This window comes from Poecilia latipinna, unplaced genomic scaffold, assembly GCF_001443285.1.
Source record: "Poecilia latipinna isolate Pla-1442-1.1 unplaced genomic scaffold, P_latipinna-1.0 Scaffold1887, whole genome shotgun sequence".
NCBI lineage: Eukaryota > Metazoa > Chordata > Actinopteri > Cyprinodontiformes > Poeciliidae > Poecilia > Poecilia latipinna.
Genome location: NW_015114503.1, coordinates 99,347 through 126,154, shown reverse-complemented (window position 1 = coordinate 126,154; position 26,808 = coordinate 99,347). Strand labels below are relative to the sequence as shown.

At 40.5% G+C, this 26,808-nt stretch overlaps 1 protein-coding gene across 1 annotated transcript in view; it reads right to left on the bottom strand.

Moving 5' to 3' along the window:
* Positions 1 to 667: 667 nt before the first annotated feature.
* Positions 668 to 26,808, bottom strand: part of LOC106934958 (copine-8) — a 37,398-nt gene continuing 11,257 nt past the window's right edge. The window contains exons 2-4 of the mRNA XM_015015144.1: positions 6,142 to 6,182; positions 4,712 to 4,758; positions 668 to 3,216 (exon numbers count right to left, since the gene is read on the bottom strand). Of these exons, the coding sequence (XP_014870630.1) occupies positions 3,109 to 3,216; positions 4,712 to 4,758; positions 6,142 to 6,182 (196 nt within the window). The 3' untranslated portion in view covers positions 668 to 3,108. The remainder of the gene's footprint in view (positions 3,217 to 4,711; positions 4,759 to 6,141; positions 6,183 to 26,808) is intronic.

Genomic DNA, 26,808 nt, shown 5'->3' with positions numbered 1-26,808 from the left:
AGTACCACTGCACAGCAAGATTCCAGTTCAATTAAATGAAACTGCAACAATGCCTCATCCTGAGAGTGCACATGGCAACTGTGGAAAAGATTAATTTGCTTTTAATAAAAAGAAATATGCAGTAAAACTACAATTCCCCAAAAAACTTCACATACATTTCTTTGCAAAAACTATCAAAACCCACAAATGTTTTGGGTTTTTTCCACATAATATATAACAATACTAATAAAAATGTGTTTGAGGTGGTAATGCGAGAAAACCTGATTATATTTGGTTTGGAAATTTAAAATATCTTACAGTGTTAAGTGTTCTTTGCAAAATTAAAGTTTGAGAGGGCGAACTTGCGTTATTATCCCATTGTTATATTTACTTGAAAATGGTCTGAAAACTACAATATTTTGCTGGACAATCCTGCAAAATTTGTCATTGTGACAGAGCACATCACTCTGAGGGAAACTGGTGTGATCTTACTAGCAAATCTAAACTAGATTCTCTGGAGAGAGGATATCATGACAAGCTCCATGTTTTGTTTTGTTTTTTTTCATGCACAACAATGCAAGTAGTAGCAGCGTGTGCTTCTTCTGTGTGTAAATAGACTAACTGGTGACTCGTTGTGGTCCACCGGAGCATATTCGATATGAAAGGTTAAATGCTTCTCTTTTTTTTCCCCCAGAAGGAAAACCGTCATTCCCTACACCTCCAGCCACCATCCCCCGAACCCCCGGTTGTTATGGCTACCTGCTACGGCCGCACACAACCGGCACGCAAATACCCACACTGTGGCTTGGGCCGCACCGCATGTGGGGAGAGAAGCGCAAGAGGCACACATCACTTTTGGTTTCGTCTTGGAATGAGTCTGTCCAGCATGTGACCGGGTGACACATCTCCTGCACATGTGAGCACGAAGCGTGACTGAGCGACTCGGTGGAAATGCCAAGGTGGGGATCCTGCATTGGTCTGGCCGAGCACCTGAGCAAAAAGGCTCAGGATATTTTAAGTGTTGTGATTGGAAATGGTCCAGTCACCTCTTACAGAGCTGCCAGGATCCAGGTGTGAACCCGACATTCCACAGATGCTCGTCATATTTCGTTCTCTCACAACATTCCACCCACGCAAACTATTTTTCCCCCCAAAGCGTTTTATTTTATTTTCTTCCCTTTTTTTTTTTTTTCTTACTACCATCTTAGACCCAGCCTCTCCTCGCCGTCGCGGCCTAACTTTCACAATGATGGTGAAAACTGTTGCCGCTCCTCTGTGGTTTACAGATAATCTAATTAATCTTTTCATTTTAAAAGAGAAACTGTAATTTGCATGTAATTAACGAGAAACGGCATCACCTAGAGACGCTGCTGGCAGGTTGAAAACCTTTAAAACCCCATCGGTATGCGAAGGAAGACCAACGAAATGTCAGATTCCTACGTTTGCACCTCGTGCAACCAAAAAGGTCTAGTCAGTAAATCTGAAGTACAAGGAAATGACGTAGATTCACACTGATGACATCTGTGGAATGACGAGAAAGACAGGTTTCATAGTCGAAGTGCAATCTATATAAAGTCAAGTGGAAGGCCGTTTGCCAACCAGTAGAAATGTACTGGATCCGAGTCAATGCAGCAGGACGGTAACCTCGAAGACACCAGGAATTGTACAACAGAAAGGCTGGAAAAATATTCATGGATGTCTGGAAACCTCAATCAACTGAATTCTTATAGGTCACCAAACCAAAATTCATCAACAACATCATGACAGACTGAAGTTGTTGCTGTTAATAAATAACTTTTACGATTATATACTGAGGAGGTGTAGGTAAGGTAGGTAAGGTAATTTTATTTATATAGTGTAGTAGTTGTTTTTCCTTTTAGGTATTCTCTCTGCTTCACGATTGAAAAGGGGCGCACTTTATTTTCAAACTACACCTAAACTCAAGCTACTCACAATACGTTAAGCATCCAGGAAGGACAGGTCTGATTTGAACCGAATGTGCTCAACATGCACAGCAGTGATTTGTATGTAAATAATTCAATTCGTCCTGTCTGGAACTGCCTAAAAACAGAGCGTGACAGTAGAGACATCATGAGTGGAGCTTTGGTGAACATTTAGGATGTTTCTTGAGCATCCAACGGTCAAAATAGGGAAAGGATGTAGATCAGACTCCTGAAAACATGATGCTGTTTGCCTCAGTGTGTGTGAGCTTTCAGTGGTAAAACGTCTACAACGGCAGCCTCTAATAGGAAATCCCCCTGTCAAACCTGACACAAACATCATTGTTGTACTGCTGTGGTGGCTTTGTTTTTTTGGTCAGATAAGGTTTGCACAATTCCTGCTGCCGTGGATGCCTAAAGATTCTATTGTGAACATGGAAGTTGTGCCATTAGAGAAGAATCAGTCAACCGTCTGTCGCACTGAGTAAGACAGCGGGACAAATGTCTCCCCTGAAGGAACCTTGACCCTTTTACTCTGGGGCGGAACCACTCTGCAGGTGTGCAGCTTTGTTTATACTTGTATCAGTTGATCCTGACCTTTAAAAGCAGTTAGTTCACTTTTGGGTTTAAAAACGACAACTGTCCCACTTCCAATTCAGCTTCAGAGCAAATGAAGGCATTTTAAGAGGCTGTAGTTCCTGGTCTGAGAGGCATTTATACATTTCTTCTTTGACAGATCAAGAAGTAAAACACAATGTCTCCAATTTTAACAAAAGAAATCTCAAATCAGATCTCAGTCAGAATTGATGGGACAACACGGAGGGCAAGAAGAAACATGACAGACTTCAAACTGGAAGAAAAAGTTCACCTCACAGGAGGAAAATGTCACCAACGTAAAGCCAGAGATGCAATCAAAAGGTTATGTGGTGGAATGGCCTAGTCAAAGTCTGGGCCTGATTCTGAATCCAACTGAAAATCGGCGGCAAGACTTTCAAAGTGATGTTTGCAGAACATTTACTCGCATTTTTCTTATCCAATCGCACAAAATTGTACAAAAATATATTGCAAGTGGCTAAAATATGACAAAATGTGGGGAGCAAAAACTTTTACTTGTCGCTGCAGAAAGCAAAGAAAACCAGACAAAATTAAATAAATAATAAAAAAGTTAAGCAAACACAGGAAGTTGTACTCACAAGTCAAATCTGAGATTCTGTCGCTCTTCAAAGAAGTAGTCCAGCATGAATTTCCTCACGAAGTCTGGGTTTAGCGTGTTGTCAATCACCTCCGTTCTCCCAAACTGGAAGTTAAGAGCAAAGATGAGAGGGATGTTGAGAGAACAGTCGGGAGAAAACTCAAGGGTCCGAACGTTCCTCATCTCCGCTGCTTTTCTCAACCATTTCCGTTCGCCACCCTGCCTTCAGAGAATCTATAAGATGTCACTTTATCTTCGTGCAACAATTCGGAGATTTCTCCGTTCAAATAAAAGCGGCTTTTCCAGGCTCTCCACGAAGTTGCGGTGACTCGTGTAAAGTATCTCGTCACCTGCAGCCTGTTTCTCTGGAGACGCATCAGGGGAGGCGCTGGTTACGGAAGATTATGTACAGCTATGGCGTAATGAATGCAGAGCAGCTTAAGCATCCAGTCAATGGGGGTCAGGCAGGTCAGTGTTTGACATTTAACTCCGCCTGTTGATAGAGCAAGCAGATGAAGGGGCACTCGGAATTCTGAAGAACCGGGAATGATTGGGGCGGTGGGAATTTGAACTCTCATTTACATTCGTGAATATTCATGTGGAGAAAAAAAAAAAAAAAAACCTCTCTGGTGACTGCAGTTCAGAAAACATGCTCTCAAAGATGCTGTCGACGGTGTTTATCAATTAAAAAGAGCAATGACAGGCATAATTAGGACTTTCATTAAAACCTAAAATAAGTCCTCCACCTGTGTCTCTGGTTGGTTCGCTGACAAGTGACCATCTGTCGTTTTCACAGATATCAGCTTAGACGGTAAATAAAAATTAATGCAAATGTGACGCCAACAGAGAGACAAATTAGGCTGGTGAATACATTGACCTGATGTGCTATTTCTAGTTAAATATGAATGCACGTTGCTTTTAATCAGTTTAAGTGATAAGTGTTTGTCTAATGAGAGCATGCGTAGCCTAAAGTAAATAAGAGCTTAAGCACATTAGAAGAGCCTTGACTAATGTGACCCGTGCGGCTAAAAAGAGTAACGTTTGCATTTCAATATGATATTTTAATGACATTTAATGTTTCCCTCTCTCCCACCCCCAACTGTTCACGTCTTAAAGGGACAGTTCAGGTTTTATAGAGTAGCTATGATGAGGAAAATACCTACTGTAGACCGGGAAACGGTCTGTTTTTTTTGTTTTTTTTAATCACGGAGAATCAAGCTGACTGATTGTTCACACAGGTGTCTTCCCAAAATGTCTTGCCACCATCAGGGAAAAACGGGAACAATTGGTTCCATCAGCTCTGTGTTCTCAGTTTTTTTCTTTCTCATGGAAAGTACTATATGACGTCTCAGTTTTTCTTCATCACATAAAGAGCTCTGAGTGTTTAGCTGCGTCTCTTTCCCGGACAAAGTCAGCAACGGAGCTTCAGCTGCTGCTAAAAACGTGTACTCCATTTATTTCTCCTTGCTAATAGGAAGCCCTCCTTTGCCAATTTATTCTATATGAAAGACGAAACTTTATTGTCGTATTGACATATTCATGGCCTTGAAAACCAAAACAAAGAAGATGCCGTGGTGTTGCTATGAAGAAAGGTACTGACCTCTCTCCATTCCTTGTTGCCCATGCCTTGCGTGTAGAGAACACAAACTGTAAAGAAGACAAACGTCCAACGTTATCAGTCAATGCAAACATCTATATTTACAGGATGTGTAGCTAATTATAGAATAATAACACTGGATTACTGAAGCAGAACATGTTCCATGGATTTGAAAAACTTAGACTTTTTTTTTTAAAATTTCATCAGAAAGCTGGAGCCGTTTGATTTGTATCGCTGATATTTTTTATTACCAGGTCACATACCCCGGTTATCTATGCATTTCTGCCAACTTTAATACTTTCCCTTCGCTTCTTCGCCTTCTGGCTCCTTCCTACATCAGTCAGGTTCAAATTAAGGGATTAAAGTATTGCTCAGAGGAATCACAAGATCACAAGAACTACCTGAACATATAGTTAAAGCCTGTCCTCTACTACTCCCTCATACAATCACCGTCATCCCGGCACTCGTCTCATCACTGTCATCATCATCATCATCGCCACAGTGATTCACTCCTTCCATCGCGTTCTCTTGGAAATGTGCTGACAACTTGTTCATCATGCAATAACTTTTTTTCTGGTGTGGTCTTAGACTGTTGGACACAAACGCGAAATGGAAATGACAGGAAGAGTATGAAATATCCTGGCCAAGTCCAACTTTAATGATAAAGTAGGGCTACTTAATAAAGTTAAATGCATTACTCTGTCATTTACAGTTACAGTACCAGTTCCACCTAAACTGGAAATTACTTAATAGCCAATTTAGTCAGTGGAGTGTAGCTATAATGGCCAATTTAATTTAATTTGTGGTCAAATTCAAAGCTCCAACTCAACAGAGGTGGATTTTCAAATGATCGTTTCAGTCAATTCACTGATCCCAGAGAAAATCACAGGCTTTTTTTTTTTTTTTAAAAGCTTGTACTCATTAAGATGTCATGCAGAAAATCAAAGATAAAAATGATCCATTTCAAAAAAACAAAAACAATCCACCTGTTAAGCATTATTATTAGACTTTCTTGTTTAAGAATGTTGATAAAAAGAAAAATGTAAGATTTTTCTAAACCAAATTTGCTTTTCTCTAGAAAATGACAAAAGCAAAGTTTTGCCCAGACAAGACAGTTTCATTTTAATGAAGATTTCACGATAGTATTGTGAGTGGGCGTTTCTGGCGTGGGGTTTCATTTTTAGTCATTTTGTTTGTTTTCTTTTGTTTCTTTTTTTTTCTTTTAAAAGGGATATTGTTTTGTTCAACAATAAATTTGATCCATTAATTTAGCAATCATTCTAAATTCATTACTGTCCATTTTAACTAATTTCCTGAGTCTTATTTTAATATGTGATAAAAACCTCTATCCAGAAAATAACAGTGTTGTCTTTTCCACATGACCGTCTAAAGAGTTTTGAGTCTGATGGATGTTTGGACATCATGTTTCTTACTTGGGTCTGATTTGGAGAAGGTGTCCATGTCCAGCAGGTTTCTGTGGAGACACAGAGAGGAAATGGATGAAAAACAAAGTTTGTTTGGGCTGATGTAATCCATCTCTGTGCCCAATAACTGTGTGAAAATGTTGTCTGCATTAAGGAATAACACAACACCAACAGTTCTGTACAGGAATAAGAAATATCGTATAATTTTAATACAGTGGATTCATATCTCGCTTCACCTCCGTTGTCATTGGTTACAGTTACATTTTAGCTATTCTGACAATGCATTTGTTGTAAAGCAAAAGCAGTTTGATTTCTAAAACTAAGTAAAAACAGCATTTATGCTACATTTAGGACTACAAGTCTTCTTTGTGACAGTAAAAGTGATGCTAAATCTAAAAATAAAGCACAAAAAATAAAAAATAAACACCACTGAAATAATCCAATAGGTTCAAACATAACCTCATCAAACCCAGACTTAATGTATTCTTCCAAGCTGCATTACCTGACATAGTTAAATCTCTGCATGTCACAAACACAAACGAGCCGCTGATTTGTGCTGCGTGACCTGTTGCATTTGATCCGAGCGATTAACTGTCTCTGTATATCTGTTTATATCCGTATCCTGCTCCGAGTTGACCACGGCTGGCAGTGGAGATTAGCTTAGCAGGCGAAGTCTACATGAGGCACAGGTGTAGTGCAGCGTCCAATCATAAAGATAGACGGGAGATCTCATGGTTCACTGGCTGCATGCTCACAACGCTATAAAACAACCAAGATTTGTGTGACATAGAAAATTAGTTTTGCTGCGATTTCAATTCTTGATCTCAGCGATAGTTAGCCCAACTGTAGCTAGTGCTAACTAGGAAATTCACCACAGCAAGCCAACACAACAATCACTAATGTAGATAGGAAGTGCTCAATGGGCTTCGGTCAAGTACTTCTTCTTCTTTTGTTTTGGACTTGATGTTATGTGGATCATTTACCTACAGCATAACTCAAGCACAAATAAACCTATGGACAGGAACTGATTGGCAGATGTTCTTCATGAGGATTTTCTTGTAGAGAAAATCTAAACAAGCCATTTATGACTAAAGGCAGCCTCAGATTGTCACACTTCCACCACCATGTATAACTGTAGGTATGTTCTTTCTGCTTTATGCCTGAAGTAATGGGATGCACAACAAGTTCCAACAATATGAAGCCTACAACACCAGTGAACTAGCTCTGTCCTTATCAGAAGAAGGATTGTCCTCTTTGATCTCACTGATTGGTCGGCAATTTATGTTGTGTCCGACACACCGGGACAGACAACCAAATGACCAGAGTAAAAACCTCTTAACGGTTTTGGTTTGACATAGAAATGAGGTTCTTCCAAACAGGAACGTATTGGACTTTTAATTATTTATTCCTTTCCTATCAACACTATGATGAGAAAAAATAAAAATGGTCTGTATTGTCAAAACATCCTGTACGTGTGTTTCTGTTGTGGGGTTGTTAACTTGTGCGTCGTAAATCTAAATTTTATTGATTACGTTTGTTTACTTGGCAGCTCTAGAAGCTCTTTCTGTAAGCTTAACATGACGATGTGGTAAGGGTGGCTATAAATGAACAAGCCGATTTTAACCAGTCAAAACGTTTGTTAAAAAGAGTAGAAATGATGATGTCTCACATACACACACACACAACCTGAGCCTGGGAATCTGCTTTCCTGACTACATTGTTCAGTGTAATGTGTAAAAAAGTAGTCTATGCAGGCATAGGTGTGTGTGTGAGTCACATTGTGCATGTTGAACCTTGCGTGGATCAGAGCAGCTGTTTTTGTGGGCGCATTGTGTACGTGACATATTGTGTGGATCAGGAAATCACCGTTAGGTATCCGGTGCAAAGTTTCCATTTCTACCATTTTTATATGTGGTCTGTATTTGTGTGGTTTCTGCTGGTTTTGTCCGCCACACTTATGTGTGCAAAGGTTGTGATTGTGCTCTTGTGGTTTCAGGTGAGTTGTTGTTTTGTACGTACCACTCGATAAGATCCTACAAGCGCCCCCGTCTCAGGGGACTAGTAGCATTTAAACATCAGCATTAGATGCTTTGTGATTTCTTTACAGGAAATTAGCCTAAAAATGTTCAACTACTTCTAACCTTGTTCGGGGGATTGTGAACACCCAGGCAACGGAGAGAACTTGTTTTGAGACACGGGGCTAATTGCCCTGTTGGAGTTTGCCCACTTTCTCCTTTTAAGCGGGAATCTGACGTTTCAAAGTGAGCCACTGCTCAAAGCACATCACACACTCCCAATGGGCTCCCGGGCTCCCGTTGCACACGTGCCATGTGCATGCCAGTGTACGACTGAGTGCCCGTTTCTGTATGTGCGAGTGCGACACGTTTGAAGGGTTTCCACTTCAGAGGATAATGTGAATGAGTCACGGCGCTGTCTCTTTTCCTCCTCTCTCTTTTTCATCCAGAGGCGGGCAGTGGAAAGCTGAAAGCTGCCGCCCGAGTCACTCTTAGGTCTGCAGGAAGAATGCCATCAGACTCAGTTCAGTTTGTCCCTTGAGAAAATGCTGTTGCCTCCAATAATGGCTCTTATAGCTATGTCTTAACCAGTATTACCCATTGGAGAAACTGAAATGTTTGCCTGTTCTCAATGTGATCATGGGATCAAATTCAATTTTTAAGTTTTACCAAAGATTCTCAACTGGGTTTAGGACCATTAAAAGACATCAATATGTTTTATTTTAAACCATTTCACTGCAGATCTGGCTGTATGTTTATAAATGCTGCAGTGTGTCAGTTTTAGAAAAAATGTTTTTTTTACGTATTTGTTTAAACTGCCACCATGTCGCGACAGATAATCCGTGAAAAATAAATTGAGCTCCTCTGCCTTGTCCCAATCATGCTGCTCCACCCTTTCCCCCTTGCTGTCTGCTGAGCCTGTCATGAATGCTAAAGCTAGTTAGCATTGCCACAGATAACGGTGGATGAATGGTTTATATCTGGCAGCTCATTCACAAGGGTGATTGACAGCATTAAGACTCTCCTCCTGGCTCTGATTGGCTGTTTTTGACCAGGAGCGGTGCATTTCTTCAGTTGGTAACAGGAGCTCAGGGAGGAGATTGAGGAGACGTGGTGAAAGTTTTAACAAATATGTAAAATACATATTTTTGTAACATAAAAAATAAAGTTGCAGCTTTAATGTTTGTTGTCCTGACGGAAGGTAAATCTCAACTCTTTCACAGGCTACAGCCAGTTTTTGTTTCCAGGATTACAAATGCACAAAAGCCGCTAAATTTCCTTGATTGTTGTTGGGCATGTCACGCAAACTTAATGCAACGCTGCCCTATGTTCCACCTATGTGCTGCACATCTAAAGCACAGCCAACTGCTGTGCACACATACACAACAACAACAACAAAAAGTCTCTCTGATGCCAAAACCCATCGACAAATATGACAGCGCATCTCAGACTGCTGTCAAGCCTTGCCTGCTCCTCCCTGTGGGGAAACCTTAGCATCCCAATTCCCCTCAGTATCCTGACTACACATCTGACGCCACACCTGCGACACCTGTCAGTCACCGCAACAGAAACGGAAAACTGGATGCAAGTCATTTCCCCAACTTTTCTCCTTCATTTGCTTCCCCGGCTGTCTTATTTAGCGGGCACAGACAGAAACTTTGAGTCTGGAAGGTTGAAAAGCAGGAATGGTGAGGCGTCTGTAATTATAGGAGAAGCCTGATGGAGCTTCAATTGGAGATCAACAAACGGGGCTAAGGTGCTCTGCCTCCCCCACACACACACACGCACACACACACTCACATAGCTGTACAGGAGGAGGGGTATGGAGACTGTTACCATTAGAAACCGCCGACAGCCAATCGGGCCCACTTGACCGAGCTGAATGACAGATGCTCTATATGTGCATGTCATTCCTCTCTCCCCCCCCCGAACTTGACAAGCAGGGGACGCCATCTGTGCAGAGGTATTTGCAGCCTCACCTTTTCACTTATTCTGTTTTTTTTCTCCTCTCTCTACCATCTCTTGATCCATTTTCAACTTTCCTTTTAAGTTATTCTTTTTTCTCTCCATCTCTCTCTCTGTCGCCTCTGCTTTCAGTTCTGCCTTCCTACTTTTTCAATTAGTGAATACATTCAAAAATACCCCTTTGGACTGGCTCGGGAGGCCACGTCCCTGACAGTGTGTTACCTTGACAACACAACAGCAAACCCCCCGTGGGACTCTTACAAGCCTCTCCTGTGCTACAGAAATAAATTGGGTTTTTAGCCCACTGGATGAAGGCGGAAAGGAGAGGGGAAGAGGAAAAGGGGAAAAACAGAAAATGTGAGGATTATTATTAGAAGCTTTAAAAAAAAAAAAAAAAAATGAAAACGGCAGATGTGTGAAAGGGAAAGAACAGTGAGGAAGAGATTTAGCCAGCACCTTCGTCTTAATGTGACATTTGACTGACATTGGAGAGATGCTGCCTTTTCTTGACTCACTGCAGTTCTCCTCCAAAACATTAGGGACACTAAAGAGAAAACAGGAGCTACACTAAAACATGTTAATTGAGAAACAAAACTACAGTTTCCCTGCGACAGACTGGCGACCTGTCCAGGGTGTACCCCGCCTCTCGCCTGGAATGTTAGCTGGAGATAGGCACCAGCACCCCTCCCGACCCCACTGAGGGACAAGGGTGTTCAGAAAATGGATGGATGGATGGAACTACAGTTTCCAATTACTTTTGCTCATAACTAATTTTTAACATTATAATAGCTTTTTTTCCCCCCCAATCTGATCTGATCCGTGTGACAATCGGTCACACGGATCCAAAAAGAAATCTGAACTTAGACTATGAAAACCGTCAGAATAAAATATTTCCAAAACTATTTAAAATAAAAAAAAATAAGAACAGAACATATTAATAAAAAAAGAACGTTGATTATTACGGTTACAGTTATGACTCTACATTTGTTTTTTTTTGTTTGTCTTTTTTAAACTTTCAACACCATAACTGTGTGTTTTCAAACTGGGAAGACCACAAACCACTGCAATTTATCATTAATAGTTATGTGCAGTGATAAAATCTAACCTCACACAAAGAGACAAATATATACAGTACTCATAAACAGTTTGATGTTATTCAATAATCAGTTTTCTTGTTTGTTTCATTTTTGCTTTTATCTTTATCACACCTAACTGGGGCAACTATGTTCTCTCTACATATGAAAACAATGGTAAGAAATGTCTTTGACAACATGACATAAACTGTAATAATAATGTATATAAAAGCTATTAAATCAAGTTAAATTATTGTGTTACTGTGCCGTCTTACTACAGAACCCTGGAGCAAACAAGGCCATATTGGATTTTACCTAATTTGCTTGAAATTCACAACTGTACCAACAGTAGCGTCAGACATTTGAGTCTTTTATTGAACCCTGGGGGGTGCTTAGTATCTCCCATGATGCAGTTTGATTCTCTGTTATTGTCAAGTCGTTGGTGGAGCAGGTCCTTGCAAAAAGCCCTTCTGGGTCGAACCGTTATCCACTTTTTATTACCTTTAAATCCATGTGGGTGATTAAAAATGAGCGAAAGCAACAGTCTGCCAGCTCGTGTTTCTTATTTTAGACGTCGCACCCGTGAAGGTGATCTCAGAGTTCTCTTCTTCCAGAATGTTTTTCTAGCAAATCTCTAATATTCTCCAATATTACACCGTTTGCTCTCCTTAGTACAATACTCTTTTTATTTGCAGGTTTATTTTTATCTCCTGCTCTGCCTTGCTCTCAGAAGAGAGGGGGGTTTTCTCAGCGATGGCCTCAAGCTTACAGTCCTGTTTTGTCTTCTGGTGTTCCTCCTCCCTCCATCCATCCATCCATCCCTTCCTTTATTCCCCTCCCTCTATCTGTCTCTGTCACTTTGACCCTGACCTGAATAGGCTTTGTACCGACTACGCCATCTGACTGAACTAGATACAGTTACACACATGTAGATGCACACGGAAACCGCTTGTAGCGACCCGATGCCTTTCCAGGTCAGCTGCTTGTGATGCCCATTACCTCAACGACGCTGAAGGCGAGTTATGCTTCATCGATACGTTCCGTTCTGAGACGATTGGAACTGAAATTCATTGCATCACTTTGTGATTTGTAATAATAAAAATAGACCATCCAGGGTCTAATTTAATTAAAGATGGATCAATTCTGGACTAAAGAGTGAACACAGAGTAATGTAACGCAATCAAAGTACATTTGAGTAAATCACTGATGCACTGTAAATAGGCTGAAATATAATTTTACCAATCTTTAAGCTTAAAAAAAGAAGCAAAAAGGAGATTTTTAGGATTTACTCTCCTTACAGTGGAAATGAAAAACAGTGCTGGAGCGGTGTAATTAGATTTGGCCGAGCCGTATCATTGGATTTCAACTGGATCCAATTTCCTCATAAAGTGACACAATTTTGATAAACAGACATTTAAAAGTAGACATAATGGATCCAGAAAGTGAAAGAAAACTGTCTTTTTATTTCCTAAAATCGATAAGTTAAACATAACTTCAAGAAGTTGTACATATTTGTACTTATTTAGATTTTCAGATCAGGATGACGTATAATTTTTGTTTGGATTTATGCAATTTAACAGATGTAAAATTGATATTGGTTGCTCGAGGCAAGAAAGTTTTCCAGTTTCATAGATTGAACATGAATCATCAAAAATTCCCATGAAAACATGCAAAGAGTGCTTCAGCAATTAAGAGAAACGCTTGATGCGACCGCCTCATTTCCCATCGCAGTCAGACTTCTTGTTTGGATAAAAAATAATTTTGAATCAAAATTTTACGAGGCTAGTAATGAGCATTACTCTAAAATGTGAATTAAAACAGTGAATCAAATTCAGTTTAACTGAACTTGAAAGAAGTCTGTTGACAGCCAACAATGGTAAAAAAAAAAAAAAAGACAGGAAATGCTTCATGTGAAATAGCAACTTTTATTAGAAATATGATTTGTTTTTTTAGACATGCCTATCATGAGGCCTTTTATAAAATATTAATTCCAAAAATACTTTTTCCTGCGTTTCTTTCTAAGGGCTTAAAGAAGAGGATAATCTGGCTTTCATTTTAATATCTACTCAAAAATGTCTTTTTGTGATGATGATATTCAAACAGAACTGAAACTTTATGTTACAGTCTGGTTAAATTCAGTGTATTCACTGCAGAATACTTGTCATGCTCCTATGTGTGTGTGTGTGTGTGTGTGTGTGTGTGGCCACGCTTAGCAACAGACCAAGACCCTTCTTGGAAACATGTGGAGCGAGAGGAGTCACTGGGCATGCTCAGATGCTCTCAACAGGTCGCTGAGCACACTGCTACAGGTACCTCCACCTCTGAATCCCCCTCTTTGTGCTTCTTTCCATCATCGCCTCAGGCACTTTTTCCTCCATTTTCATTTTTCCTTGATCCATGTAGCTTTGTTCATTCGATACGCAACTTGAAGGGAAAACACTTGATAGAACCTCCTCTCGCTGTATCCCTCATTGCAACACACACACACAAACATGTTTACAGAAGAGGAAGCTTCAGCAGCTTGTGTGCACTCCCTGCTTCTCCAAGGGGGCTGTCCTAATTCCTCCTGACAAGGGCTGGGAGAGCCAAGAGAACATGTCCGCACACAGAATCAGGCACGTGCAAACGCACACGGTGGAATACGCTGCCGCGCTGTCCGTTTAGGCACAGGCATGGGCGACGCAACCAACGCCAGTCACGGTCGGGGTACGCTGAGCCCCGTGGCGTTTTACCTTAATTGCCTTCGCCTCTGCTAAACTCGCCAAGTCTCCGCCCGCATCAACACACTGCACTATTGTAACCGTAAGGGCTAAACAAAGACGTTAATTTAGGTTTTTATAAAGCAGGACTGCCAAAAAGCATGTGTGTGCCACAGATTCTACCTGCACGTCCTCCTTTTTCCTCCGTTTCACCCACGCTTTGTGGCCTTCTCAGACTGTTATCAACAGGAGGCTCGGAGTAAATTTGTGCATGTGGAGGAAATTAGACGCAATGCTTGGATGTGCAGAGGCCAGAGGCTTCTGCACGAGAGAGAGAAAAAGAGAGAGAGACAGGGAGGGAGACAGCATCCCCGGAGAAATTCATGCAGACTTCTCTGCTCTGTGACCACGATGGAGATGACTAGATTAGGCCGGCTACTGTCTCCGTCTTCCGCCACTGTAGATCCACACGCGGCTCTGAGGTCGATTCCCAGCGACTCCACTGTTGCAGCAGCAGTCAGATGGCTGTGCCTTAGCTTTTTTATGTACTTCAGAGGGACATATAGACAGAACTTACAAAATAAGTGCTGTGTGTTTTTGTCTTATTTTACCAATCTTTTATCTACCAAATTACAATCAGTCCCTCCAGTTGTTTGCAACTCCGCGATCGTGGAAGTAGCACGCAAAATTGTTTTAAGTCGTTTTCATTGTCTTTTTATTGTTAAGTACATGACTGAGCAGGAACACGCAGTGCTATGCTAGGCAACACATAACAATAAGAATGATGTTACAAAAAAAGATCAACCAAAATAATTTATTTTGGTTGTTGTGTTTTATTTTGGCTAGTTAAAATCCTCTCCAGTTCCAGTTTTGAGTGTTCTGAACAAAGTTCAAGTTTATTGTTCTCTGAGGAGACAAACTTGCATTATTATGCCATCATCACTACTGGTCCCAAAATGGCAATACTATCGTTTATGACAATAATTTCTGGATGGAATTTATCGTCCAGTGAAATACGTTACTGTAACAGGCCTACTGAGACGTAATTGTGAGTTTGTTGCATATTTTCTGCAGAAATAGTCATAAACGTTGGGTTTAAGTGACTGCTAGCTCCCACCTACAGGTGGCAGTATCCTTTTACTTCGACTAAAATGCTGCATTAGCCTTCCTAGATCTCAAGCTACAACCTGTGGTCGATGCAGCAAGTAGCAATGTCACATTTACAGCCCTACATAAGAGCAAATATAGCAAAATTTCTTGCAAATATGTTTAACAAAATCTATGTGTCTGATTGCAGAAAAAAAGAACAATTGTTCAATTCAGCAAACGGATGCTTAGCTTAGTTTTCATTAAACTGTAGACAATGACATCTGTGCGAAAGTAAAATGTCAGAGATTCAACTGTGAGCAGGAAATGGCATCGGCAGTTTGGTTGAAATGAGGAACGGTGGCACGAATGTCTGTGTCTGTCTGTGAAATGTACATGTATGCATATTTACGNTATGTGTGTGTATGTCAAGTTGACATCAGAGCTGTGACGCAATGCTTGTATCTCCTTGGGTTGAGTTTTCCCCTGAGGCGTTCTGCTGCTGTACATCTTGGCAGATGTTGGCGAGTTAATCTCTGATGTTATTCTGAAGAGAGCTTTTAATGCCAAACAGTTCAATAAGCCTAATTTGTTTTCCCAAAACACTGTAAAAACTCAACTGTTACTCACACACTCCAGAAATCAGACATTTATGTAAAGGAAGCAAGAGGAAAACCAAATTAAGTCCCACAAGCCATGTATGGTACACAGCTGACATGTCAGATAACACAAAATGTCATTTTTGGGCCAACATGATTGTAAACTATCTTGAAGAAATCATTGCAATGGTAAGACATGGTGGTGGATGCATCATGCTGAGGGAATGCTTTTTTAATGTCCCCTCTTTGGAACATTAGAATGATTAACAAGAACAAAATGGCAGGAGAAGGGTGCAAAACATGACAATACTCTTATAACCTGAGAGATTTGAAAGGCAAGACATTATTAAAAAGTCAAGATGTGTTATTACTAGAGAAGAACCATTGGTGAAAACTGAAGAAAAAAAAATACTAGAAAATATTCAAATATTGAATACAGACAGGCTGAGGATCACTTACTTGCAAAATGAAAAATGTTCTCAATGTCATGCCCCCCAACTACTATAAGGTTTCCATTTATACATCAAAAACCCAACCAGACATTCATAGGAAGAGATTATGCAGTACTATCTAATCCGCTGGTTGATTAAGTCAAACTGTCAGAAGTTCAAGAAACATTTCCAGCAACTTTAACAACATGCATCAGGTTGAGTTTGGGTTCAAAAGTCAAAATGTCTGAATTTCATTGTGTTCTACTTGAATGGCCAACATTTGGACTTTTGAGTGTAAATATAAAGTGACAAAGGTTTGTGATTAAAACACTGACACCCATAATTTCTTCAGAGAACCCCTGATAAATCTATAATATATATAGATGAGTCTATCCAGGAGATATGAAACTCCATTATGTCCTAAACCACCACAGTAACTTTTGTTGGTAGGGGAGCAAATGAGGCAATCTGAAAGTTAACCAGAGTCTGCTTAGTGTGCAGTTTGTGATGTTGAAGGTTGGGATGTCCTTGGATGTGTGTGTGTGTGTGTGTGTGTGTGTGTGTGTGACTACAGCACCTGCTTTTTAAAATAACACCACAGCTGTCTCATCTTGAGAGTCTCTACGCCTATTACCTCTCCTATTTACTGCCTGCAATAGTAGAGCCCCCCCCTCCTTTCTGTGTGTAAGTGTTTGTGATGGGCAGGTAGTCCTTGCCAATGACTTCTCTTCCTTCTCCATCATATAATGGAAGTCAGGCACCGGAGCGCTGTGAACTGTAAGGTACAATTAGGCTTGTCAGCACAAGCCAGGTCCTGTACGAAGTAAACCACCTGAACTGAGTGAGCTGCAGAAGCACATGGGTCAATTTTAATTCTTTTACACCGTCCAAATCTGCTCTGACTTTACTAATAAAAGGCCCAAGCGTGATTATGCTGTCCAAACTGTGCCCTGCGACATGCCTACCAGGACCCAGAGATGTAAATCGATGCTCTCAAGGAACTATGTTCAGAAACGGAGCTGAAGGAAGGCAGACAGGATAATGGCATCTATTCACGTCGGCCCAGAAATCTTTTCTCCGATACAGCTTTGTCTCTGTGATTGCCAGCACCACTGTGCTGACATCCAAAATCATTCGCGCTCCCCGTTGTGGAGGACTGCATATAAACAGACAGAGGGAAGTTATTGGCCGCCGCGTCATCGCGAACACATCCCTTTGTGCTCCTCGCTGGCTTTGAATGGGCACACAGCAGGCACCTCTGCACACACCTCCCCGCCTCCTCCACTCAAAGTGATGGTTGTCAGCAGCATCTTCAATAGGAGAACTATTACACAAGCTACATGGGGGCCAGAAAGGTCAACGCAATCACTTCCCATACAGGGAATGGCAGCGAGCGACATGAAAATAGATAGAGGGTCGATCGTGACTGGTGTCGTTAAAGCGCGGGGGCTGCTGGGTGGAGCGCTCGCACCCCGAGAGTCGAATATGAGCGTGAAGGATTGTCAGCAGTTGTTTTACCAGAGAAAAAGCAATGGATCTTTGGGGGTCCGCCCACCTCCGCCCAGCAGAAGTGTAAGACTCTGAGGTGCCAAGAAAAGCACAAGGGTAAAAAAAAAAAAAAAAAACGGGAGGTGTTGGCTCACCTAATGGAACTCCTCTAGTATAGTTTTCCTCATATAAAGTGAAGGCCATGGGCTACTGGGGTCTTCCAAACCATTGGAAGGTTCCAGATGCATCCCTCCTGCAACACGGCTAAATCGAATGACTGAATATCAAGTTTAGCAACGGCCTGGTTGCATCTACAACCTGCTAGACAGTATATTTTGATTTGCACATGTGCACTGAGACGTCTGAAGGCCGAAGAATAATTGCTTTGTTGAACTTACAAATGTCTTTGTCAATCAAGGATAAGTGGATTTAGTGTCACCCAGGTGTAAAGTTGCAGAATGCATCAATCTGAATCAGTCTGCTCTTTTAAAGACAAAAGAACACTGGAGTTTTGGTTCTGTTATTGTCAGTGCCTATGTAACAAGTATAAGGCAATAAAGTACAGATTGCATCATTAGTTACACTATGATAAATAAACACACAATCATATGACACCTTTCCCCAAAATGCCTTACAGAAACAGCCCAGCAAATGCTGCAGCACTGTGCGAGTTTCTGTATGATGTAGCCCCAACCAACCTACATTCACCTAACCTACTTTTTATCCTTTTCTTGACTGTGTCCCAGTAATTCCCTCTAAATCTTCTCCCTCCACTTCCCACAGTGAGATTCAAATGAAAGCCTCTATTTGTACAACGGCTTCCATGACCAAGAAGAAATTGGCCCCTACAGAAGTTGATAATATATACTTTTATCACAAAAAAGTGCTTTGTATTCTAGCAACTCAACAGGCGTGAGGAAGAACAGCTGTTGACAGTCTCTTTGTACATCATCTTGCTTGAGTAAGATTTTGTAAGCAAAACTTAGACAACCACCAAAGAAAAAATGAATAGCTACATTTTGGACTCGGATCCCTCTGATCTCCTCGGTCCATTTTCAGCCATGGACAAGAAAGGAACAGTAAATAGAGTAGAATCTGTATCAGCATTTTTAATTGTTGCAGGAACAGAGCTGCGTTTTTCCCACCGTTCACCTACAAGCCCGCCGCAAATGTCATGCTGCCAGAAAAAGAGTCATTGTTCCTGGAGTTATTAAGCTTACAGCAAATGAAAGAGAGCCCCGCAACTGTTAAACGATGATTCATAATAATACCAGCTGGCCAGTCTTGTTTAAGTCAGACCGGCTTGAAAAAACATTTTGCAATGAATTTCAGTTGAGGCGAGATAAAAGCCATGCATGGTTATTTACTTCAGTAAAATAAAAGTGCATCCACTTTTTGTCTGTATCTTGGGAAAAGCAGGACTACATAATCAACAGGCTAGAGGAGGCCCTCTAAGGCAGACTAAAACCCACAGGCACAACTATACAATCCAAACAGCCATCGTTCCCCTCACTTCTCAAGACTGACACTGCTGCTTGTTGTGTGGGCAGAGCGACCAAATGACAGGCAGGGCGGGATGGAGGGGGGAAAAGAGACTGACAGGAAGACAAACTTTCCTCTGGGTAGAAATTAAGTCATGCCAGTGCACTGACAGATCAGCAGAGGGAGGAGGCTGGAAGGGTAGCAGGAGCCCCAAACAGTCACAGAGTGTCTCTTCATTTGGGATGTTTTCTGAAGTCGGATTCTGTGTCACCGCAAGTCTGGAGCCTCACTACTAACCGTCCTTCCTTTCAGACACATCCGTCTCACTTTCCCGGTGGAACAGATTAAATGCCGAGGTTTTAATATAGCACAAGAAGTTAGTTTGATGAGCTGCTTTGGATTTAGTTTGACCAATTCTGTATGGTCAAACTAATTCGGTGCAACAAAGCATTCAACACCTGGTGAGAAGAGACGCTTACATTTCTACAGCTGCAAATGTTGCCACTATTCTTTCCAGATCTGTAGGTAGAAACAGAACACTGGCAACTTATGATTCATTGACATTAGGCATTATATGTTTGGTTTTTTTTTTCAGCCAGCTGAATGACAGTTAGCAGCACCAGGTCGAGAAGGGTCAGCATGTGAATAAGCATGGAAAAGCTTGAAAGTTGCAAAATGAAATGTGAAATCATTTCTGTAATCAATTTGAAATGTGAATGTCATATGTTATATATTTATTACAGGTAAATAATTAAGAATTTTGTCTGTCAATTTTAATGAGGTTTGTATGAAATTCAGGTAAAAATATGTTTTCAATCAAATCGATAACATATTTCTACTACAGAAATGTCAATGTCTTAAACCATATCTCCATGTGCTGTACAATTTAATGCTTCATTTGCGTGAATAACCATCTGTTTTTCCTTCCACTTAACTTTCCTTTGGTGCTGGCTAAAGCATCCTAAACATTTAGCTTCTTTAGTAATAATCTTTTGGGATTTACCTTTGTAGCTCAAGAAGGGGGTCAATTTGATGCCTGCTTGGTGTCTTAAATTTTTATTCCTCATCTTATTTAATGAAGGATTTTTTTCTAAAATAATAATTTAATTTGGGGTTTTCATTAGCTGCAGACATCAAAATGAACAGGAATAAAGATGTAATATATCTCTGTGTAACAAATCAACATAAGATACCCATTTACATTTTGAGTCGAATTACTCTGACACATTCCTTCTTCAACAGTCATATTATATATCAGCACAAATATTTCCCCAATCAACATCAAACCTACAGCACCGACAAAAATGAGAGTCACGTTTAAAAAGCGAGTGAGCGTTGCCCAACATGGACTCCTACACTTTGAAACTACTACCATGACACATTTTTTGAACCCATTGGGACCGAGGCAGTCGCCTGCCCCAGACTTCAGGCCTGCACGAACAGAACCTTGTTTGACCTCTTTCCGTTCTCCCAAACAGCGGAAACAAAGCGTGAAACAAAGAGCAATCAGGTGCACATCACCATAGAAGCAGCACAGTCTGCAGCCTGCACCTGCTGTCTCATACGTTCCAGTCGATACAATACATTATGGTGGGAAGGGAAGCAGTAAAAAAGGGGAAGGCCTTTTATACTTGCTGTCACTCAGCATTAGATAGGGAAGCCAGAAGACAACAAGTGATAAACAGAGAGTTATTACCGCCAACAGATTCAGTCTTTACTGGCAGGGCAAGGGTGTGTGACAAGAACCAGGCAGAGGTAAATGGTATTGGAAGCCAGTGGATGAAAGGGTTTAGATAAAACGCAGGATCATCCATCTGTCAACCCATGATGGACACTTGGGGCTTTTTGAATGATACAGCAGGCTGTGGGTGGGTCAAGACAAAAAAAAAAAAAAAAGTACATACCCGACAATTTATGTACAAATCCGTTTTCACAATGAACAGGAACACACCTCCTGTCTTTTCAAGTCAGTGCAGATGTTGACGTGCTTCGGCAGCAGTTCTGTTAGCACATGCCAGTTGCTAAAACCAATTCAATGCCCTCAAACTGTCAAGCCAATGCAACTGAGCCCACACTACCAGGGATACTCTTCGAAACAGAGACTTTCTGCTGCCCTAGCATCCGTCGTTGGCATGCTAGCTGAGGTTTGGTGCAAGAAAACGGACAAATGCAAAATTATAAAAAAATATATATACATGGTACATTCATGTTGATCAGCTAGAAAATAAAAAAGCAATCCTACTTGGCATATATTCATTACACAGAGGAAAAAAAAGAGAACCATTTGGTGAATTATGAATGATTCTGAAAACATGACCAAAATTGTTTTGGGACAACTTTAGCCAGGGCATTACTTCTGTAGCAGGGGTTTGGCGGTAGAAACTAAGAGCCTCTGCTGCAGACTTTTTCACAAACAAACAAACAAAACAAAAAAATTACAATCTGAAAAATGTCCATGGTAGCAGCTTGCACGTACTGTACAATCAATCAATGTTAATCTTATCTGCTGAACTCTGGTTTCTTTTTTAGTGGCAGGTGAAACACTTTAACTAGTCCTGTTAAACCTTACTAGCATCTAGCCCCCCCCCCATCTAGCATCAAAACTGGACCTATATGTTGGTCGTATCCATTTATTTCCTTTGAATAAATTGAAAGAAATAAACGGATCCCACTGAGAGCTGATTTCAATGTTGAGGCAACATGTGGACGTCACTGAGACATGAGTCAACCTTGGGTCTTTACATAGTGCTCTAAGCTTAGACGTTTATGTGATGCATTTATATATCCTCGATCCAACAATAAGTCTGTAAATCATGCAAAATATATGAAAGCTCAAACTGGAAATGGAGCACTTGTGCTAAGCATGGCAGCTCTGCGGCCAAATATTGCACAACTATAATAACATTCAGTTAACATTTTTAAAGTTGAATATTGCTTTCGAGAAACTGGCAGTTGAGAAACAAAACGTTTCAAGGGAAAAATAATCAAAATATAATCATTCTTAGGCTTTGAAAATGTCATAATTTATAGAGTTTATTACAATTATCACCGAATTATTAATTGTTCTTGCATTAAGTTTGTTTTTTTCCCCCAGGATACAGAAAGCAACACAACATTGGCTAAAGACCAACAGGAAGTTGATTCTTTACACAAAAGAATAACTAGACTGCTTTGTTTCTTCTGCACAAGGTCGGCATGAAACTCAGAGCAGACCGCTGACTTTATTCAAAGGAGCAGCGCTAATACCCTCAGACGCTCTTGTACACTCTACTAAGATTCAACAGACCAACTTCTGGTAATATTAAAGAGATTGTATTCCATGCAGATCCAATTAAATATATGAAGTTCGTGGAGTAAACAAGACTGAGTTTGAAGTATTTTTTTTTTTAAATCTGTACCACGGACTCATCTCGAGTTAGGCCTCCTTCTTCCCTCTCAGACGTCACAGAAAACTGGATACAGTGCAGGCTAATTAAAAAGTGCACCTGCGTAACGGACACAGTTACTTAAGAAGCAATATCAAGAAGTGATCAGCCCACATCTGCGCCCACCGAGGACTGAGCTGGCCGCATGAATAGGCTCTGCTTCAGAAGCTTTATTAGCTTCACTTTTTTTTTCATATATTGAAAACACTTATTCTGAGTAACAAAACACAAAAATCTGGTCCAATTAATAACCATAATGGAACACAAGCACTTTGAGCCAGTCGTCAGTGGCTTTACTGTCCCCTGGCTCCATCATGTAGGTGGGAAAAGCTACAGTATATCAAGCAGTAATTCTTCTTGCACGACTCTGTGTACAGTACGTGTGAGCAGACCTTTTAAGCATGTGTGGGTTTTTCTCTTTTTTTCTTTTTTTTTGTGCGACGCAGTAGGCAAGAGTTGGCAGCGTATCGATCCCCAGCAGATACCCCAGGCTCTCCCATCGATTAGCAGAAACCCTTGAGCCTTACAGCGGAGCGAAGCGCTGACCTCATCTCCCCAAAGAATCTAAACATTATCTGAATTAGCCGCCAATGAGAGATGAGAGGACTTTTGAAGCGCCTTATGCCACCACTTACAGAAATCACACAAGAGGAGCTACTTCAGAGTCTCGTTTTGTCCCAGACTTGTTTGGCTGCATTTTAACAAGTGCTCAAGTGAATAGCAAGTTTGTATATTTATTGGAAGTAAAAAAAACAAACTATTAGCTTGGGTTATGGAATACTTGTTTTCTGAAACTGAGTTGCACCGCTTTTTAAATCTGATTGCATTTATAAAAGCAAGGCAAAATTCACAACTCTTGTACATTTCCAGATTTTCTCAAAATGCATGCTGCAAACTTCAGCGTATTTTGCTGTTTTTACCTGATAGAGGAATACAAAGTAGCATTTAGCCTGCTTTATCTTGATCCCTTTGAGAAACATGTTCACCTCCTCACCTGTGGGGGCGCTGGATTAAGAGTGACTAAAGCAAAACGACACAAAAACCTCTAAAGACGACATGAGCGCGACTTCATTCTTTACAAAATGTAAACAAAAATGGAGTGGTGCCAGATTGTTGTGGTTGTGGTATTTCTCCACATACGCATTCAAACCATTCCAACGCCCACTTCAACTGAACCGAGACCTAGGTTTTTAGGCGGACTGGAGTTTGAGTTCGATTGCGAATTCCCACGTCCCCAAACGAACCGGCCAAAAATATGTCAAAATATGTCTGTCTGCCAGCTAAGCTAACAGGCTGGGCGAGGAAGGCAGCCTGTGAATTAAAACACATCTGTTTTCACTTTTTTTTTCTCTCACTCTCCAGTTGTGCACTATTTTGTGTTGGTCTGCGACACCAAATCCCAATAAAGACTATTGAATTCTGTGGTTCTAATGTGACAAAAGTTAAAAGATTTATGTGAGTCAGCTACCACTGAATATCACTGCAGCCACAAAAATATCACAGTCTGATATGACTGGTCATGTACAGTATGTTGTTTTCTCCTGAAGCGTTGCCTCCTCTGTAAAAGTTCTCACTCCAACACTCCCCCCTACACACGCAGAGGGAAACTTAGAAGTAACCATGGCGATATCCGACACAGCCCACTGTGACCAATGGCACTCAAAAAAATACAAAATAGAGCGCACAACTTGGGGAAGGAAAATGAACCTTTCGTGCACAAAGACGGGCAGGCTCGCACCGGGCCCGTAACCATGACGTTCCTGGTCCTCCTTCAGGTTGGAGGTAGGAGGAGCAGGCATCCGAGGCGCTTTCTGCCCCCGTCGGGGCTGACAAGCGGGGTGACTCAAGCATGAACAAAGTCCGCCAAGCATGTTCGCATATTCTACAAGAAGATGCCTTGATCCCTCTGTTACTAAGGAGATGGTGCAGAAAAACCCTGCAGGGATACAGTAGCTACAGTATCTATGGGACAAAAGTGGGGAAACAAATGCGTTTCTTTTATTTTATTTTTCCCTTTAAAGCCCTGAAGCCACATTAGAGAGTTGTTTTTTTTAAGGAAGCATTCTTGAGTCATTCATAAAGCAATTACTCAAACTGGATCTCCATGCATAGCCATACAAATGGCTTTCAACCCCCGATCTAAAAATAGCTGGACAAGGAGAAATGTCATGCTACCACCATTATTTTAACACCGTGTTCCACTGTTTCAGGGTTGACTGACACTCTATTAATGACCAGCCCACACTGCAATCTCTGCTATAAATTAATTGCATTCAAGTGAAAGGATCTGACTCACATGTTACTTCAATAAATTGTTTCTTTCCCTAATGGCTTTTGTAAGGAGTTTGTTATGTCATAAATGGCAGGCAACTTGAACAATGAGCAAGTATTGAATATATTTTTCCCCGTGAGGACACTAATGCATGAGATGTAGAGGAAAAACCACATGCAGAAAAATTATGGAAACAGAAGAGGTGATGATAAATAATAATTTTTTTCTGACATGGATCCTGTACAAGCCCACAACAACAAAAAACAGAAGAGGAAAAATGTTCAAATGTCACAGCCACATGAAAGTCCACATCCCTCAAACAAGTACTTTGTTTAAAGCATCTTTTTTATCCAGTTTCAACATTTAGTTGTCATGGATACACACCTTACATCAATTAAAAGGGAATCTGACTAACCAGAAATAAAGTTCAGCTGTCTCTGTAGGATTTTCTTGACATTTGCAGCATTTAGCTAAAGCTATAATTAGCAGAGAGGTGACAAAGGATCAGAGGGATTTGGTTGTACAAATGCATCAGTCAGGAGATGGGTAAAAAAAAAAAAAAGAAAAATCACCAAAGCATCTTCTTTTTAGAACGGTTTGTATTTTAATGTCTACAAATTTTTTTTTAATTTATTGTATGTTTTAGGGATGCACGATATGAAAATCTGAACCGATATCGATCTGATATTGGTATTGCTTCTTATTTACAAATATTATATACATTTTACAACCCTTCCGACATCTTGAAATAAAAACGAGCCCATTGTTGACTTTACCATTGCTTCAGTTACACTCCCAACAATCGTGCATCACATGACCAACGTTCTCCACTTCCCCTGCAGAATCAAACGGCAGCAACTTGGAAATAAATATCGCTTATTAATATCAAGTACAGTTGAATTTATCGAATCAATTCCGACATAAAAAAATTTAAAATAAATAAATAAAAATGATGTTAGTGCCAACATATTGTGCATCACTAATATATTTACTTTAAGAAGTAGGGCTAAAGCTACTGGAGCCAATCGACCGGCTGATTTAGATTTTGACCAGTACCGTTTTATTTTTAGCTGCTAAAAATAGCAGTAAAATTGCTAAGTAGGTAACAGTGGGGTGTCTGTTGTTAACAGCTCACATGCAGACGTGACCTGGTCTGTCAGTCAGCCCTCTTTCATGGCAGAGAAAAAGTGGACAGCGGGTGCTTTACAGACCTTTGTGGAGGTAGATGAGGTCGATGGAAAATATCGGTTTCACATGCCAAAAATTAAGAAAATCGGGGGCCAATAAATGGAACCTAACATCCAATAAGGCATTTATTTTCATCATATTTATTTAGATATTTTTACAGAAAAAAAATTTACAAAGCTTACATTGGCTAAAACTTTACAGGAGAAAAACCGATTTCCAAACAGTCACCATAACAACATTGGGGACAACAAAAAGCTACACCACACCCACAAAAAATGTGGAGGTAATATAATGATCTGGGACTGCTTTTCATCAAACTAAGTGATACCAAGAAAAACCAGTCAATTCTACACTGAAAACATTTAGGTGTCTGCGAAAAAAGTTGAAAATGTAAAGTATGCTATTACACATTTAGATCCTAGATAACATTCTGTTACAATAATTGCCTTAAAAATAAACCTCCAGGTTATCATACTGTGAGAATTTAATACCACTCTAAGCTGACTTTCAGGTTTCAGTTCAGCCAGATCAGCAGTTTTTAATGTAAACAACAAGAGGACGATGTGGGGAATCAAAACAATGTTGAATAACTCTGTCAACGGAATCTGCGCCTGTTTAAGCAAGAGTCGAGTTTTGGCTTGATCTTCCAGGAAACAGACTCTTACAAAGTCAAACTGTTCCTGTCCTAGAGATATAAATGTTTACTTCTTGACTAAGATTGTTGTTCTTCCATTCCTGTGTACGCGCAATAACATCTAAACTCTAAATTTCCTTAAATACTAAATGACACTCGGTAAGATTGTGGCTGTTATTTTCATTTTTAATTTCAACTTAGTGAACAGAATTATAATTGTTATTTGCCAAAGTGATTACTGGAGCTGTGTTTTGCAAGTGATTTGTCTTGTTAATGAATAAATCTAAGATTTACCCATTAAATTTCACAGTTTAGCTAA